This window comes from Thalassophryne amazonica, chromosome 16 (genome assembly GCF_902500255.1).
Source record: "Thalassophryne amazonica chromosome 16, fThaAma1.1, whole genome shotgun sequence".
NCBI classification, from domain to species: domain Eukaryota; kingdom Metazoa; phylum Chordata; class Actinopteri; order Batrachoidiformes; family Batrachoididae; genus Thalassophryne; species Thalassophryne amazonica.
The window spans coordinates 89,198,186-89,218,238 of NC_047118.1; the positions used below are offsets into that span (position 1 = coordinate 89,198,186).

The following is a 20,053-nucleotide window of genomic DNA, read 5'->3' on the forward strand; positions in this document are numbered from 1 at the left end:
GAGATAATCCATCCCACCTCACAGGTGTGCCATATCAAGATGCTGACCATGATTAGTGCACAGGTGTGCCTTAGACTGCCCACAATAAAAGGCCAGTCAGTATCTGGTGTGACCACCATTTGCCTCATGCAGTGCAACACATCTCCTTCGCATAGAGTTGATCAGGTTGTCAATTGTGGCCTGTGGAATGTTGGTCCACTCCTCTTCAATGGCTGTGCGAAGTTGCTGGATATTGGCAGGAACTGGTACACGCTGTCGTATACGCCGGTCCAGAGCATCCCAAACATGCTCAATGGGTGACATGTCCGGTGAGTATGCCGGCCATGCAAGAACTGGGACATTTTCAGCTTCCAAGAGTTGTGTACAGATCCTTGTAACATGGGGCCGTGCATTATCCTGCTGCAACATGGTGATGTTCTTGGATGTATGGCACAACAATGGGCCTCAGGATCTCGTCACGGTATCTCTGTGCATTCAAAATGCCATCAATAAAATGCACCTGTGTTCTTCGCCCGTAACAGACGCCTGCCCATACCATAACCCACCGCCCCCATGGGCCACTCGATCCACAACACTGACATCAGAAAACCGCTCACCCACACGACGCCACACATGCTGTCTGCCATCTGCCCTGGACAGTGTGAACCGGGATTCATCCGTGAAGAGAACACCTCTCCAACGTGCCAAACGCCAGCGAATGTGAGCATTTGCCCACTCAAGTCGGTTACGATGATGAACTGGAGTCAGGTCGAGACCCCGATGAGGACGACGAGCATGCAGATGAGCTTCCCTGAGATGGTTTGACAGTTTGTGCAGAAATTCTTTGGTTATGCAAACCGATTGTTTCAGCAGCTGTCCGAGTGGCTGGTCTCAGACGATCTTGGAGGTGAACATGCTGGATGTGGAGGTCCTGGGCTGGTGTGGTTACACGTGGTCTGCGGTTGTGAGGCTGGTTGGATGTACTGCCAAATTCTCTGAAACGCCTTTGGAGACGGCTTATGGTAGAGAAATGAACATTCAATACACGAGCAACAGCTCTGGTTGACATTCCTGCTGTCAGCATGCCAATTGCACGCTCCCTCAAATCTTGCGACATCTGTGGCATTGTGCTGTGTGATAAAACTGCACCTTTCAGAGTGGCCTTTTATTGTGGGCAGTCTAAGGCACACCTGTGCACTAATCATGGTGTCTAATCAGCATCTTGATATGGCACACCTGTGAGGTGGGATGGATTATCTCAGCAAAGGAGAAGTGCTCACTATCACAGATTTAGACTGGTTTGTGAACAATATTTGAGGGAAATGGTGATATTGTGTATGTGGAAAAAGTTTTAGATCTTTGAGTTCATCTCATACAAAATGGGAGCAAAACCAAAATTGTTGCGTTTATATTTTTGTTGAGTGTACATATATACATACACACACACATATATATGGGTGATTCTTTAACTATGGGCACTATTGGCCTTGTAAATGTAATTTCCACCACACCATTGCCTTACAATATAAAGCGCCTTTTTCCTTCCCACTGTCGCCAAGTGCTTGCTCACAGGGGGTCGTTTTGACCGTTGGGGTTTTTCCGTAATTATTGTATGGCTTTTGCCTTACAATATAAAGTGCCTTGGGGTGACTGTTGTGATTTGGCGCTATATCAATAAAATTGATTTGATTTGGTTTGTATTACAATTATTTATTTAGATATGCTTTTTATGCTTTTATAGTCTTAGAGTCTTGTAGTTTTATATGACCTGAATGTTGTTGCATGTTGCACTGACTGGTCTAGCATTTTTAATTTTGTTTTACATGTTACAATGACAATATATTCTATTCAGACTGCAGCGCTACAACACTTCAAGCACCGTCAGCATGCTTTTCTACCTCACTTTAAGTACTGGCTGATAAAAACTGAACAGCTTGGTACTGTTTGTGAGAAGCTACACTGTCCAGAGTCACAGCAGAAGAGGATTCATTCATCCAGTTCAATGTAAACTACTGCAGGGCCCAGGGGTGCTAAAGAGTCCCCACCACCCAGCTCAAATAAATACTGGATTTTCCAAGAGTACAAGTTGCACCTATCAAAACAAAAAAAAAGGCATCATGAAGAAAGAGAGAAAAAAGTATACAAGTCTGCATGTGAAACTCACTTTGCAACAGCACTTCCCTGGAGGAGAGTTTAACACACAGGAAGTCAGTGTCGCACAGCCTGTTCACGAGTGAGGGACAATGGAGCGGGAGATTGTCTGGAGAATCGGCGCAGCAGGGGCAGTGTTGCATTCGTTCTGCTGTACTGTTGTGACGAAAAGGGAGCTGAGCCAAAAGCTCTCGATCTACTGGTCAATCTTTGTTCCTACTCTCACCTACAATCATGAGGGTTGGGTCATGACCAACAGAACTAGATTGCAGGTACAAGCAGCCGAAATCGTTTTCCTCAGGAGGGTGGCTGGTGTATAAAGTGAGGAGCTCGATCATGCGTGTGGAGCTCAGAGTAGAGCTGCTGCTCCTTCACAGAAATTCCACAACATTCTTAAACAGAGCCCGCCCTGCACGATCTTGTTATGAGAACTGAGAGAACCCCATCTCGTCGACGGTATGAATTCGGTCTTTTCTGCAACATTCAGGGAGCATTTGATAACATCTGTTGATTTTGTCAATGTAGCTCTGCAGTCCCAACATGTGAACAACACTGTCACCAGATGGATTGCGGACATGCTTCAATGTAGAAGGGCAACAACATCACTTGGTGACAGTACAGTGATGATGGCAGTGAAGCATGGGAGTCCTCAGGGAGGGGTTCTCTCTCGTCTTTGCTGGTTACTTGTTGTGGACAACGGTCTCACAGAGTTAAATCATCACAGACTGTACATCCAAAGGGTATGCAGACGAATTATCCATCTTTATTGATGGATTCTGTTTGAGGACTGTTTCAGAACTCAAGCAGAATGCTCTAAGGACAGTAGAGAAGAGGTGTGTGGCTAACAGATTGTCTGTGAGTCCACACAAAGCAGTTATGGACCTCGGAGTAGAGTCGCTGCTCTTTTGCATTGAAAGGAGACAGATGAGGTGGTTCAGGGATCTAGTAAGGATGTCCCCTCAGTGCCCCCCTCAGTGCCTCCCTAGGGAGGTGTTCCAGGCACGTCCATCTGGGAGGAGACCCCGTGGATGATCCTGGACTAGGTGGAGAGATGAGATCTCCACACTGGCCTGGAAACGCCTCAGTATCCCACAGCCAGTGGTGGTCATTGTGGCCCGGGAAAGGGAAGTCTGGGGTCCCCTGCTCGTGACCTGAGCGGCGGCAACAGCGATTGATGATGATACACAAGCAAAATGGACAAAGAAACATGCGTTGGACAACAGGATGTTATATGATAGTGTTTGGACAGAAGAAATGATTGACTGACACAGATAGCATTTGAATCATGAAGAAAATGTGAGCACATTTTTAAATTGGGGTTTGGGGCATCGTTGTAGAGTTAGTTACTCTTGGTATTTATTCTATATTATTGTTGGAATTTTATTGTGTTCAGTGTTTTGTGTTGATTCCTGGGAAAAGTGAGAAACATTAAAAAAATTAACATTTTTCAGTATAAATATCACACTGTTTTATAAACACAGCACCTTCTACGCTAATAGGTTTAAAAAGCAAACCAAAACACGCACTTTATACTCTGGGAAATATGGCATTGTAGAGTAAGGCAGGCTGGCATTAAAATGTCGAGCAGTGTCTTCTTACCTTTTCTGACTGGCTGAGTAGGAAGTGATGAAAATGTGGGTCATCCTTCACACGCTACAATGGAAGAAGAGTTCAGCTGGACAGGATACTACAATGCCATGAAATAAATTAAAAGCAAATCCAGACTCCGCCCTCCACTTTACAGAGTCTTCGGGCCAACATGGGTATACGTGGACCCCCCCCATCCCACAACTTTACCTGAAGCCTGGGAGTGTCCCATTAATGAAGTTGAATATTAACACTGAAAAATTTTGGATGCACTTCCTGTTTTCACACAGACATACCCTGTAATTGTCATTCTGGGCCCCAGAAGCCAATTTTGTATCTAATGATACATTTTCAGCATCCCCTGGAAGAAAAAGAAATCTCAAAAGAAGTGCATATTTAAATGATCCTCGATTCAACCTTTCATTTGACCTGTCAATGATCATGTTGAAATAACAGAATATGACGTGGAAGTAGGACCTGGAATGGTTTTCGTTTTAACTATAAACCAAATTATGCATCAACTCAGAACAATTAAGCTACAAGAAATTCACAGAGACTGAAAGACTGTTAACCCCTTAACGCCTGAATTTATATAGCTGTATATAAAAAATGTTGTGTGTTTTTGCCTTTAAGTAGATGGTAAATAATGTTGAGATTATTAATTTCACTTTTGCACAAAAAATAAATAGTAATTTTGGTAATAATTTATGTTATGTTATAATAACAATACTGGTATGTTGCAAATATGCGACAACAGGCATACTGGTCAATTTGGTATGTTGCATATTTGAGTGAAATATTGTAGCATACGAGGTCTGTGATAAAACTAATGTACCTTTTTATTTTTGTCAAAAACTATATGGATTTGAATCACGTGCGATTACATCAGACAACCTTGAACCCTCGTGCGAGAGAACAGAGAACTTTCAGAAGAGGTCGGGATCAGCAGTTTATCCGGACATTCCACTGTTATAGGAGAGTTTTTTAATGAAAGACGTGCGGACGCAGCCGGCGCGGTGCGGCGGCACAGGAAAAACACCTCCGTGTTGATAACCATTTGTAAAAACCAGGCAGCTTTTGATGGCTTTCAGTTGAATGAGTATCTGAAAAATTGTTTAACAGCTGGACATGTTCCAACTTGTCCTTAAGGCTTCCAACGGAGGTGTTTTTCCTGTGGCGGTGCGCGGCGCCGCCTGCGTCCCGACGCGTGGACCCATTCGCACTTTCATTACAAAATCTCCTTTAACAGTGGAATGCCTGGATAAACTGCTGATCCCGACCTCTTCTGAAAGTTCTGTGTTCTGTCACGACGTCCTGGGTCAACAGAGGCTTAAATTTGGAAGCTTTCAGCTCGAAACAGGCAGACAGCGGCGGCTCAGGGTGCGTCGCGACGTCCCGCTCCGTGGGCAGTCCTTAAAGTGACAGCAACAATCCATAATCTCTCAGCCGTTAAAATTTTCACAGAAAACCAGCTGAATTTCTCGAATGGTGTCCACTTCGATGTGCCTCACAGTTTTTGAAAAAATTTTGATCAAGCAAAGCGCCAGTCTCTCAGGAAGTTCTCAGACAAAGAGATTCCGATGGGAGGGGTGGACCACTCCTCACTCAAAGCCAGCCCACAGGCGAATGACGTAACCGACAGGTGTGAAAAAACTCTCGCATGCCCACGAGGGTTCAAGCTTGTCTGATGTAATCGCACGTGATTCAATTCCATATAGTTTTTGAAAAAAATAAAAAGGTCCGATACTTTTCTAACAGACCTCGTATATGCGACAACAGGTGTTAAGGGGTTAAAGCTGAAGCTTGTAGAATATTTTGAAAATCTTGGTAAAATATCAACATACTTTACAGTAAAAGTCACCTTCTTGTGTGAATTCCTGCAAATCCACAAACGTATTTTTTTTTTTACCAGTGAAAGAAAGTCTACATTAATAAAAACCTCACATTCTTGTGTGAACTCCTGTTTGAATGGCACACCGTTTTATTTCCCAGTAAGAGAAATATTCTTACCGCATGCAACATCCTGATGGTACAAGATGCAGTGAGCTCTTCCTGGTTCTTTTATCTTTCAGATGTGTTCATGACGATATTCACTGCTGACTTTAAATTTAAGCCCGCACCAATTCCACAGATTCTTGATTCCGCTATCGTTATCCAACTTTCTGACATCGTCTTTCTCACCGTCCTCCCTCTGTACGACATCCCTCTGTGACAGACATGCCGCAAAATTCTTCTTTTAAAAACTTGATAGCTGTAAAATTATGCGATGCCCACACGCTACTTTTAGCTTAAGAACAGCATCTTTAGTTAGACAGCAGACAGAACATAAAACAGAAGTGGACCGGAACAGAAGCAGACACGGAACAACACAGACAACAGCCTCGCCATAGCAACCAACCAGTCCCGCTTTACGACATGTCGTAAGTAAAACTTGTACGATGTCGAAAAAAAAGGAAAGTTTTGAGATGTGACGTTTCCTCCATGGAATAGACAATTAGCACTGATGTTGCACGCAACATGTGGACGGTAAGCTCTGTGTACACCACAGCATGGCCGATGCTGGATCGTCGGTGGACGGCCAAACTAATTTGTCCAATGTAGCAAAAGCACTTGATCCTGAACATCAGAAGGGGTATTTAGAGAAACTACAGGGAATCAACACGGATCCCTACAATATTTCCCTCGAGAAGTTATACAACCCCTGGCAAAAATTATGGAATCACCGGCCTTGGAGGATGTTCATTCAGTTGTTTAATTGTGTAGAAAAAAAAGCAGATCACAGACAATGGCAACTTCCTGGCTTTAAGAAACACTATAAGAAATCAGGAAAAAAAAATTGTGTCAGTCAGTAACGGTTACTTTTTTAGACCAAGCAGAGGGAAAAAAAAATATGGACTCACTCAATTTTGAGGAATAAATTATGGAATCACCCCGTAAATTTTCATCCCCAAAACTAACACCTGCATCAAATCAGATCTGCTCGTTAGTCTGCATCTTAAAAGGAGTGATCACACCTTGGAAAGCTGTTGCACCAAGTGGACTGACATGAATCATGGCTCCAACACGAGAGATGTCAATTGAAACAAAGGAGAGGATTATCAAACTCTTAAAAGAGGGTAAATCATCACACAATGTTGCAAAAGATGTTGGTTGTTCACAGTCAGCTGTGTCTAAACTCTGGACCAAATACAAACAACATGGGAAGGTTGTTAAAGGCAAACATACTGGTAGACCAAGGAAGACAAAGCGTCAAGACAGAAAACTTAAAGCAATATGTCTCAAAAATCGAAAATGCACAACAAAACAAATGAGGAATGAATGGGAGGAAACTGGAGTCAACGTCTGTGACCGAACTGTAAGAAACCGCCTAAAGGAAATAGGATTTACATACAGAAAAGCTAAACAAAAGCCATCATTAACACCTAAACAGAAAAAACACAAGGTTACAACGGGCTAAGGAAAAAGCAATCGTGGACTGTGGATGACTGGATGAAAGTCATATTCAGTGATGAATCTCGAATCTGCATTGGGCAAGGTGATGATGCTGGAACTTTTGTTTGGTGCCGTTCCAATGAGATTTATAAAGATGACTGCCTGAAGGGAACATGTAAATTTCCACAGTCGATGATATGGGGCTGCATGTCAGGTAAAGGCACTGGGGAGATGGCTGTCATTATATCATCAATAAATGCACAAGTTTACGTTGATATTTTGGACACTTTTCTTATCCCATCAACTGAAAGGATGCTTGGGGATGATGAAATCATTTTTCAAGATGATAATGCATCTTGCCATAGAGCAAAAACTGTGAAAACATTCCTTGCAAAAAGACACATAGGGTCAATGTCATGGCCTGCAAATAGTCCGGATCTTAAACCAATTGAAAATCTTTGGTGGAAGTCGAAGAAAATGGTCCATGACAAGGCTCCAACCTGCAAAGCTGATCTGGCAACAGCAATCAGAGAAAGTTGGAGCCAGATTGATGAAGAGTACTGTTTGTCACTCATTAAGTCCATGCCTCAGAGACTGCAAGCTGTTATAAAAGCCAGAGGTGGTGTAACAAAATACTAGTGATGTGTTGGAGCGTTCTTTTGTTTTTCATGATTCCATAATTTGTTTCCTCAGAATTGAGTGATTCCATATTGTTTTCCCTCTGCTTTGTCTAAAAAAGTAACCGTTACTGACTGCCACAAATTTTTTTTCCTGATTTCTTATAGTGTTTCTTAAAGCCAGAAAGTTGCCATTTGAAATGACTAGTTGTGTGTCATGTCTGATCTGCTTTTTTTCTACAAAATTAAACAACTGAATGAACATCCTCCGAGGCCGGTGATTCCATAATTTTTGCCAGGGGTTGTAGATATACACAGACATACAGACATAGGATTTTGTGTAAGGGCTTTTTCGCTCACGTCGGACAAAACGTCCTGTTCGATCGCAATGCATTTCCATTAAAAACCCCATGCATGTACCGGACAGAGCAGTCTGGATGCGTCCAGTAACAGAGGTATGAAATGAAATTTAGCACTGACACTTATCAATTCGAGGAAAGTGGGTACCACATTTCTGTGATTAAAAGCCCAGGTGTTTATTTTTTTCAAACCGTGCTCAGACACGGGACCCAAAGTCTGACGTGCACCTGCTGAAATCGAATGCCACAAAGGACTGAGTTGTCACTTTTACGTTTTCACTCCTTCCCTTCCTTATTTTTAATGTTTTTGCAATGCACCCACTGATTACATTACTGTTGGTTTGGAGGTTGATTACTGTATAAAGAAGTTCACAGGGACAAATTAATCCAGAAAAAGCATAATCCAGAAAAAACTCAAAGACAAGACAGAGAACTTTAAAACTGTTGACTTCATTGCATGGCCACAGGTAGAGAGTTGGATAAGCATAAATCAGGCTTCAGGATTTTAAGGTGCCACTCCACAGTGGACTTGGAAAAAAGAGTGACACGACCAAACGTAATCTTTTTAATGCACATAATCCCCACTGCTTGTTTAATGCAGGCGTTTATTTTTTTAATTTGTGTAGACAGATGTAAGCAAAGCGACAGATCACAGTTGCTAAATATAAAGTTCAATCACTTGCTGTAGATGCAATGTGGAAGTTGCCGTCCAATATGGCTCCGTGAACACATCACGTGATCCGCAGCGTCACCTGCACATTATTTATTCCATGGATCTGCGGATTTATAAAACTTGTACGATGTCATAAAAAGAAGAACGCTTTGCGATAGCCATTTTCCTAACTTGGTGACCTCACGATTACCAACCATTGGCAGAGTACAACACTACCCCCCATGACAAAATCCACAGGATTCCGTGGATGTTTCACAGCCCTCAACTGCCTGAAAATAAAAAGCAAAATGCTACGGTCTCAACATCACAAAAATATTTGAAACTGTACGAAACTGGACAATTATGGGGTACCTCTATTTGTTTCATAAAAAGAGGATATATATTCAAATACTTCAACATGTTTTTGCTGTTTAAAAAAAAAAAGAAAAAAGAAAAAAAAAAAGGCAATTATAGGGTATGTCTGTCTGTCTGTCTTGTCTGAAAACAGGTAGTGCATTCCAAAATTTTCAATGTTAACATTCGATTTCATTTATGGGACACTAAGGCGTCAAAAAAAATATAGGTTCATAGAGTGGTGTGTGTGTGTGTGTGTGTGTGTGTGTGTGTGTGTGTGTGTGTTGGGGGGTGAACATATACACATGCTGGCCCACAGACAGAGTACAATTATTTCATACCCACGTTTACAGTCAAACCATAACAATGACAAGACAGGATCAGTTTTTGTAATTTTGTCACTTTACACAGCTACAATGGAACTGAAATGGAATCTTAAAAAAAAAAAAAAAAAATAGATTTGTTCAGATTTAATTCAAAGGATTTAACAAAAACATTTTACACAGTCACACCATTTACAAAGGCCTCAGCAGTGATGTTAATGTCCTACACCTTTGAGATAGTCAGATGCATATTTAGGCCTGATGGAGTTGTGAGGTCGCTGGACAGAGATGTTTGTTGAAATCTTATTCCTTATTTACTGCTCAAGAATTCTTCCATTATTTTGGAGAGAAAACAGAGGATATTGGGTTCAATGTTTCCCAGCATGCTTCAGTCACATAACTAGATCCTATAAGTGATCTTGGCACTACCTCTGCCCGGAGACTTAATTTTGCCACCATTTTGCTGGTTATGATGTTGCTACTCATGAACTCTGCTAAAAGCTGGAGTTGGCTTTTTGACCAGACACCAAATCAACTGAATACAGGACCTGTGGACTACACTTGGACCCACCATTCATTTTCTACTCCCACTTACACCCATCAAGGGTCACGAGGGCAGGAGCCTATCCCAGCAGTTATAGGGCGTGAGGTAGGGTTTACCCTGGACAGGATGCCAGTCTGCTGCAGGGCCACATATAGACACACAAACTAAGGCACATCTATGGTCAATTTAGTCACCAGTTCACCTAACCTGCATGTCACTCAAACATGGGAAGAACATGCAAACGGCACGAAGGACCAGGTGGGACGCAATCCCGTGACCTTCTTGCTCTGAGGCAAGAGTGCTAACCACTACCACTAGCGTAGTAGGCCTTGAACCTACTACGCTAAATATTTTTTTTTATGTATTTTTTAAACATTTATCATTTTTCATTATAGAGACATCCACAGATCACTTATAAAGTGAAAACAAAAGTGCAATCAAAATACTTAAGTGTGCCACAAGCCGAACCTTCACAAGTGCCCAACACCAATATATCAACCAGTGGCCCTCCAAAATAATTAGTAAAATAAAAGAATGAATTAATAACAATCACCATCACAATCATTTCATTCATGTCCAATATTTTTCAAAGATCGAAAAAAAAAAAACAAAAACAAAAAAACATGGTTGCCACACTTTCAGAAGCCATCAGCCCTCCCTCCAAGACTAAACTTGATTTTTTCAAGTTTTAAGAAAAAAAAAACAAAAAACAAACACGAGATCTTTCAACCATAAAGAAATAGATGGCTGATGTGGAACTTTCCAGGGTAATAATATTCTGTGTTGTGTGAGCACAGAGATAAAGGCAAACATCCATCTGTTAGTAAGGGGCACAGTGTGAGGACTCCAGGAACTCCAAAAAGAGCCACCAGCGGACAAGGCTCCAGCCTGACACCAAGAATGTGAGAGACAACATCAAAATACAAACTCTAATATGGCTGACGTTCAGGGCTCTGAGAGGCAGAATATTCGGCTAACGAGGCTCATCTCTGAGCGTGGTGCTAATTTCAAGAAGTTCAAAATTTAGCAACAGCAGCATGGAGCAGTTTGTGTACGAGGCACTAAGAAGATAAGATGATAAGAAAAGCCTTTATTCATCCCTCAATGGGGAAATTTCAGTGTCACTTCGCAGCATAGAACAGTAGGAATAGAAGGGCATGCAATAAAACAAGCATCTCTCAACAAGAACCAAAAAAAAAAAAAAGCACTGAGTGCCGGGTAAAGCTGAGGCTACCACTGTTCAGTTCAATGCTGCACTGCCGGGATGATATACACCATCGGGTGTGAGAGTGATCAGGTAAAATGACTTCAGCGTGAAATGTACGACAAGTTACTCTGATATTTACAATATGGGGTCAAATATAAGTAATATATATATATATATATATGTATGTAATATATGTAAAGTGACTTGAGTGCACCATAAGTTAAATTATTGCACTAATAAATACAGCAGGTAGTGACAAGATTATTGTCCTGGTTGCTATGGTTACTACAGTACTAGCATTGATCATTGTACAGTCTGACAGCAGCTGGGAGAAATGATCTACGGAATCTCTCCCTCACACAGCGAGGGTGGATGAGTCTCTACTATGAGGACAAACAAGGATTTTAGAGGCATCCTAGTGGTGAGGACGAGGCTGTTAGAAGCCCATTATCCAAGCACCTGGCAGCTATAAGGACAGGACAGGCCATTTTGGCTCCGCCCTCTTGCACACAATTCCACCTACTTTGTACGCTGGACACTGTATATAAAATAATTATTTCGCAGCAGATTAATCATTTTCTGTCAGAGGCTGGATGATGAAAACACCTCTAATCGCTTCTGGAATCACAGGACTGTTTCATCTGGACCCTGATTGTCCCTCTCTCCTGCTCCATGAAGTGGAAAACATTTTGGAACAGCTTAAAGGTAAGTTTAAAACATTTGTAATGTTTTAGTAGCCTGGCAACACAGTTGCATGTTCATTCCTCCTTTATATGCAGCTGTAAAAGTATGTTTACGATAGATTCAACATCTTGTTAATGGATCAGATGAGGCGCGCTCTGTGCGTGACGCAATCACTCGGAATCAAGAAGAGCATTCACACAAAACAGCAGCTTGCAAAAGGGTGATTTTGCAGTCAATAACGGACAAACACAAAGTTAAAAGTTGACTCAGCAGTGTCAAATTTGTGTTTAAAGCCGCGGAAGAAATAAAGCCAGCGAGAAGGAGTGCAAAGGGGACTGTCCAGGACTGCAAAACACGTGCGTGCGCAAAAGAGCGATTTTGTAGACATTAACGGACAAACTCAAAGTTAAAAGTAGGATCACGGCGTCAAAATTCCACAGAAGAAAAAAAGCCAGCGAGAGGAAGTGCTGAGGCAACTGTCCAGGTACCCATGGTTCGATTCTAGCTAGTCTAGTGCCTTTAATGACTCTGGAACACAGGTCAACAGCAGGCTTGCGCACGGCGCACACCGGACAGACTGTACCGGACCGTCTAATTTTGGACTGTGTTTAAAAAAAAAAAAAAAAAAAAAAAAAAAAGGACAACATCGTGAATGGATGCTGTGAATTGAAAACCAAGACTTTAAAAGGGAACAAGTGTGGGAGGGCTGGAGGTTTGGACCAAACCCTACATGGATCATATGCGGTGGGTGACATGAGCCACTCGAGGCTGGACGAGCTGAAATGACAGGTCGGTCATGGTTCACTCTTCAAATAATCGCTGACACACCCATGCGTGGCTTATTATTCGGTGGGAACGAGGCTGTACATCTATCACACAGATCAGAGATATTTGGATAAATAGTTAGACTTTGACAGATGGGACTTGTCTACTACTTTAAATTGAATTAAGGAAAGTCTTGCACAAGAGGAAGAGGTATGAATTCTATCAATAGCCTTATCCCAGAAACCTTCCTTGAACTCCAGACCCAACTCTTGTTCCCAGTTACAAATAGTTTTATTGACTGGATGATTATCCACTGAAAGTACAACATTAACTATTCATGATATAAGAGCTTTCTTAAGGGGCATACTTTCAAAGAGGAACTCCCAAGGTTGTTTAGGGGGCTGAGTTGGGAACTCCAGAAAAATAGCAGATGCACAATGTCCAATTGGACGAGGGGAAAAAAAAAAAAATGAAAAGAATGAGATGAGGGCAGGCCATATAAGGAAGACGTATCAGTAAAATTAAGAGATATTATCCCTAAAAAGATCACGGAAGCATTTCATGCCCCTCTTACCCCATGGATGAAATGCAGTGTCTAAGAAGGAAGGAGGTGCTCATTACATTATGGACCAAGAGCAGAAGCGGAAACACATTTGAAGTGAAATCAAAATTGCTACTTTATTTTAAGAGGCAAGTACAACAGGAATATCATGGTACTGAGACAGGGACACAGGACGAGATGGAAATACTGAAGCAGGGAGAGAGATAGACAAGCATGACTGAGCTTCTAATTGACATCAAGTTATATCGGGATCTTTTAGTCAGTAAAAGTATGTTGGCATGTTTTGTGGTCTTAGTCTGTTTCTATGCTACTGGGACTACGGATGGAAATTAGCATCTTGCAATAATCCAGCATATTTACATGTTCATTAATATGCACTGTCCCATTTCAAATAAACATGTAGTATATATAAAAATCTAAAGATCAGTTTCTTTGAGATGCTGTGCAGCTACATTTATAGGCAAGCATCCACTTCTTCTATATTAAGCCTATAACCAGGAAAAGAGCCAAAATAGTTAAATGACTAGTAAAATAATAATAGTAATAAAAGTAAATCGTCTGCATACAGACTCTCTCAATCATACCCTGGAACAGGAAAGGGGTTCTGAGACTTATTGATAGTGGCTCTATTGCTAAAGCAAAAAGTAAAGGGGAGAGTGGACGACGTAAAATACCCAGATTTTACATAATTAGCACAGACAGAAGCTAGAGGGAGAAGTACACAAAAATCTATCACCAAAACTGAATTTCTTCAGGACTGCAAAAAGGTACTCCCATTCCACTCTATCAAATGCTTTTTCAGCATCCAATGAAATTACCACCTCAGGGAGATTACTATGATGTTTGGAGTACAGTATATTGAAGACAGTACATACAGTGAGGCTAGTAAGTATTTGATCCACTGTCGATTTTGCAAGTGTGCCCACCTACAAAGACTAGAGGTCTGTATTTTTATTGTAGGTTCACTTCAACTGTGAGAATCTAAAAAAAAAAAAAAAAAAAAATGCAGAAAATCACATTGTATGATTTTTAAACAATTAATTTGCATTTTCTTCCATGAAATAAGTATTTGATCCAATAGAAAAACAGACCTTAATATTTGGTACAGAAACCTTTGTTTGTAGTTCCAGAGGTCAGACGTTTCCTGTAGTTCTTGACCAAGTTTGCAGACTGCAGCAGGGATTTTGGTGCACTCCTCCATACAGATCTTCTCCAGATCGTTCAGGTTTGGAGTTTCAGCTCCCTCCAAAGAGTTTCTATTGAGTTCAGGTCTGGAGATTGGCTCGGCCATTCCAGGACCTTGAAATGCTTCTTACGGAGCCAAGCCTTAGTTGCCCTGGCTGTGTGTTTGGGGTCATTGTCATGCTGGAAGACCCAGACATGACCCATCTTAAATGCTCTTACTGAGGGAAGGAGGTTGTTTGCCAAAATCTCACAATACATGACCCCATCCATCCTCCCTTCAATACCGTGCAGTCATCCTGTCCTCTTTGCAGAAGAGCACCCCCAGAGTATGATGTGTCCACCCCCATGCTTCACGGTTGGGATGGTTTTCTTGGGGTTTTTCTCATCCTCTAAACATGGTGGAGGTTTCTTCCTGTTAAAAGGGAGTTTTTCCTTCCCACTGTAGCCAAGTGCTTGCTCACAGGGGGTCGTTTTGACCGTTGGGGTTTTATATAATTATTGTATGGCCTTGCCTTACAATATAAAGCGCCTTGGGGCAACTGTTTGTTGTGATTTGGCGCTATATAAAAAAAATTGATTGATTGATTGATGGTAAGTGGAGTTGATTCCAAAAAGCTCTATTCTGGTCTCATCTGACCACATGACCTTCTCCCATGCCTCCTCTGGATCATCCAGATGGTCACTGGTGAACTTCAAATGGGCCTGGACATGTGCTGGCTATATTGTGATTTGGTGCTATATAAAAAAAATTGATTGATTGATTGAGCAGGGGGACCTTGCTGCCCTGCAGGATTTTAAACCATGACAGCATCATGTGTTACTAATGTAATCTTTGTGACTGTGGTCCCAGCTCTCTTCAGGTCATTGACCAGGTCCTCCTGTGTAGTTCTGGACTTTCTCAGAATCATCCTTACCCCACAAAGTGAGATCTTGCATGGAGCCCCAGACCGAGGAAGATTGACAGTCATCTTGTGTTTCTTCCACTTTCTAATAAATAAGCATAATAGTTGTTGTCTTCTACCAAGCTGCTTGGCTGTTGTCCTGTAGTCCATCCCAGCCTTGTGCAGGTCTACAGTTTTGTCCCTGGTGTCCTTAGATAGCTCTTTGGTCTTGGCTATGGTGGACAGGTTGGAGTGTGATTGAGTGTGTGAACAGGTGTCTTTTATACAGGGAACAAGTTCAAACAGGTGCAATTAATACAGGTAAAGACTGCAGAATAAGAGGGCTTCTTAAAGAAACATTAACAGGTCTGTGAGAGACAGAATTCCTGGAGGGTGGTAGGTGATCAAATACTTATTTTGTGCAATAAAATGCAAATTAATTATTTAAAGAAAAAAAAAATCATACGTGAGGCTAATAGGTCTATAAGAAGCACAGGATAGTCAGCTCTTTTCCTTCCTTGAGCAGTAATAAAATAGAGGGCTGTCTCAACATTGTGGAGAGAGAACCCTTTCCCAACGACTCATCAAAAACTGACAACTATAACAAGGCTAATTTCATATGAAACTTCTTATAAAAAAAAAAAAAAAAAAAAAAAACAGGAATCCATCAGGGTATGGCTGAAACGATTAATCGAGTAACTCGAATAATTTGATTACAAAAAAAATGTTCCATTGTTTAAAGCTGTAGTACATACTCCAGGCTGGTATGTGGCGCTATAATGTCCCACAAAAAACAGAGAAGAAGACCATAGAGCATGCGCATAACTAATGTAAGAACTAATTGATGTAGCAGGCAACACTACAAGTTTACAAAGCCGCATGCTGAGTAAAATAAAGCCTTTTAAGAGAAAGGGTCTGCACTGATCGTCTGAAATGGATTTATTGCACATTTAAAGTGAAGCAGTGTGTTTGTATATTTTTTTAAAACACATTGTTTGGTCCATTGGCTGCGCTGCAGATGAAGCAAAAGGACACGCACTAAGTAAATCATGTTTAACTATTCAAAAAAAAAAATGCAATTGTAAACCAAACTATGCATTAACTGAGAACAATTAAAATACATGAAATTCATGAAGACTGAAAAGACTGTTAAAGCAATTCAAAAACCACAGCTAAAGCTTGGGGAATATTTTGAAAATCATTGTAAAATAACAATAACATACCTTATAGTAAAAAAGTCACATATATCCTTGTGTAAATTCCTGTAAATCCATTCAAAGCCACAATGTCTTTTTCCAATGAAAGAAAGTCTACATTAATTAAAGAAGTCACAATCTTGTCTGACATCCTGTTTGAACAGCACAATGCTTATTTTCCAGAGACAAAAAATTCTCACCATGTTTCTTGAGGGCACAACATGCAGTTTGCTTTTCCCGTTTCCATTATCTGTGTTCATGACAACAAACTTTAAATTCAACTCTGCTCCAATTCCACGGATTCTTGTCCTTATTAAACTTTTTCAAACAGTGTTTCTCACCATCTTGCCTCTCTCCAACGTCGCTCTGTGACACAGACATGCTGCAAAATTCTTATTTTAAAAACCTGATGGCTCTTAAAGTATGTGATGTCCACATGCTACGTATAGCTTGGAGCAGCTGCACAGCATCGCCATAGCAACCAACCAGTCCCGCTTGAGAGAGGGATTGTTCTCTGCTGACTTCCGAGGCTCCGAGGACACAGATTTCCATGTGTTACACAGATCAGTGTCCACGGACTTATAAAACTTGTATGATGTCATAAAAAAGGTGGCTTTCTAATAGGCATTTTAAAAACTCAGTGGGGAAAAAAAAAAAAAAAAAAAAAAAAAGAATGTCCCGTCTGCAGAGTGAAGCTTTCACCCACCGCCTGGGCTTATGGCTCGGCAAAGCTCCAAAACTCTTAATGTGAAAAAATAATTACCCGGGAAAACAGAAAGGGAACACTCTAAACTTAAAAATATGCATGATGGCACAGCAACGTTGTGCCATTGCTTAGGGAGAGCCCTGCCACTATGGATATTGTTTTAAAAAAAACACAAAAGTACTTTTTAATCCGATTACTCGATTAATTGATAAAATAATCGACAGAATACTTGATTCCAAAAATATTTGATAGCTACAGCCCTACATCAGGGCCAGGAGATGTGCCTGACTAAGATTTAATTGAGGATAAAGCCTCTTCCCGATTAATAGGAGGATCAACTTCTACTGCTTTTAAAGTATCACCTGCAGGGATTTCTAGGTCATCAAGGAATCGGTGCATATTTTTAGTGTTGGGAGCAAACTGATGTGTAAAGAGTGGCATAAAATGATTTAAAAACAATTACTTTCAATTGGGTCAGATGCCAGTCCCAGATGTATTTTTATTTGTACAATTTGGTGGGTGGCAATGTGACGCCTGAGCTGGTGGGCCAATAAGCGAGTAACTTTATCAACATATTCATAATAGATACCACGAGACTGTAGTAACAACTGCTCAGCTTCCCTTGTCGAGATCAAGTTGAACTCAAGTTGCAAATTAAGACACTCTTATAAACTTCTGGGGAAAGTTTCTGGGCACACTGATGGTCACGTTTTAAAAATGTTGATCTTTTTTGTCTCGCTCTCCTGAACCTGGACAGGTGAGACAAATAAGAAATCATTTGGCCTCTAAGATAAGCCTTTAGAGTTTTCCATAATGCAGTATTTTAGACGGCATCAGATTTACTAGTGATTTAAAAAGTTATCAATAGAAAATGAAATGTACTTATAGAAGGTAGAGTCAGCAAGTAGCAAGGAGTTTAACCTCCAAGGAGGTGCAGATGTATGGTGAGGGGACAAGGCAATATCAAGAGTCAAAAGGAGTATGATCTGAGATGACAACTGGAAGATATTCAGAATGATGAATTTTTGAAATTAAAGAGCCATAATAAAAAAATTAAAAAAAACACCACCCTATACGAGAATGTGTGTGATGATGAACGTGAGGAAAAAAAAGAATATTCTCTGGCTTGTGGATTATGAAATCTCCAAGGATCAATGTATCTGTTTGGGTCAAAGTCTGAAAAAGATATGGACATAGCAGACGGGGTTTTAGGCTGGAGACAGATCTCAAGTACAGGATTAATAATGCAAGTTAGATCCCCAACAAGCATCAGAAGGTATGTACTCAAATCTGGGATCCCCAAAAGGCTATCAGCAAACTAGGCATAAATTTGGAGCATAAACATCCAGCAGAACAACAGGACTATGCAGGATCGCCCCTACAATAATTAAATATCTTCCATTACTAATTAAAATTGCAACCTCTGTTGCTCTAGAGTTAAAATTTGAGTGATAGTGGCCTATCTATGGCTTTTTAAGCCTGTTATGATCATTAACACATAAATGAGTTTCCTGGAGACAAATTACATCTGTTTTAAGGTGTTTCAAATGGTTGAAAACCTTAAACTTCTTTACAGGACCATTCATGCCCTTCACATTCCAGGATAAGAATCTAATGACAAAAAAAGGTTGATACAAACATTGGGCCACCTTAAACATCAAGGATGTGAAAGAGACTAGACACTATGGTGAATAACCTCCCACAAATATCAGGTTCTATTCCTACAAAGTTTTAAATCTGTAGTGTTCAATCTAGGTCTTAAACTTAACATGGATCAGGGTTCACTGCAAAAAACAGACAATGAATCTACCCCTCTGCTCTAAAATGCAGTTTTACAGCAGCTTGTAGATTATCTTGTTGATAATCACCTCTTTGAGCGACTGCAGTCCACGTTTAGAACACACCGCTCCACAGAGATGGCACTTACTAAAGTGGTGAATGATCTTGAATGGACTCTGATGCCACCACAGCGCTGCTATTGTTAGATCTTAGTGCTGTGTTTCACCCACTGGATAATGGTATATTACTGGAGAGGCTTCAGAATTATTTGGGTATTACTGCCTCGGGTCTCTCATGGTTTGAGATCTTTGCCATTTACGCTCAGCATCTTGTATAACGTCATTACTTCAAATCTTGTTTCTGTGAAATATAGGATACCACAGGGGTTTAGTTTATACAATCTGCTATTCTCCCTGGTTTTGGTCAGATATTACGACATTTTGGAATTACTTTTCACTGCTACGCCGATGGCACCCAATTGAACATGCTGATAACTCTGCATAATCTCACTTACATTAAGATTTTAGATGATTGCCTGTTCTCAGTGAGAAACTGGATGTCTAGGAACTTATTACTTTTAAATTCTGACAAGACAGAGATGGTGGTCCTTGGTCTTGCAAGACACAGGCATCAGTTTGACCAACTAACATCAACCCTGAAATAATTTGTCATTCCACATAGTTTTAAAGCAAAAAACACAAGTGACCTTCATTCCCACACTGTCCTTTGATCCATACAGAGAAGTCACCGAGACTGCTTTCTATCACTTCTGAAATATTGCAAAGATATGACCTATCCTTTCTATAACTGATGCAGAGACACCGATTCATGAAAGCAGGATAGAGGACACGCAGGACAGCTACAAATACCTGAGAATCCCCCAAGCCAAGAGGAACCATGAAGAAGGTGCAAGAACGTTAGCCACAGGAAATACCTCCAGAAGGTGAGACAAGTGCTGAAGAGCCAGCTCAATTTTAGTACTAAGATCCAAGCCATCAATACATACACCCTATCAGTCATCAGATACCCAGCTGGAATAATAAGTTGGCCATGGGAGGCGATGGACGCCACTGATGTCAAGACACAAAAA

General features: G+C 41.0%; 1 protein-coding gene across 2 annotated transcripts in view; it reads right to left on the bottom strand.

Annotated features, from left to right (window-relative positions):
* LOC117527666 (putative oxidoreductase GLYR1) overlaps positions 1-20,053 on the bottom strand; it is a 111,385-nt gene that overhangs the window by 59,718 nt on the left and 31,614 nt on the right. The window contains exon 6 of one of the 2 annotated variants that reach the window (XM_034190105.1): positions 3,730-3,783. The exons of the other annotated variant lie outside the window; for it this stretch is intronic. Coding sequence (XP_034045996.1) covers positions 3,730-3,783 — 54 coding nt within the window. The remainder of the gene's footprint in view (positions 1-3,729; positions 3,784-20,053) is intronic. 2 annotated transcript variants of the gene reach the window in all.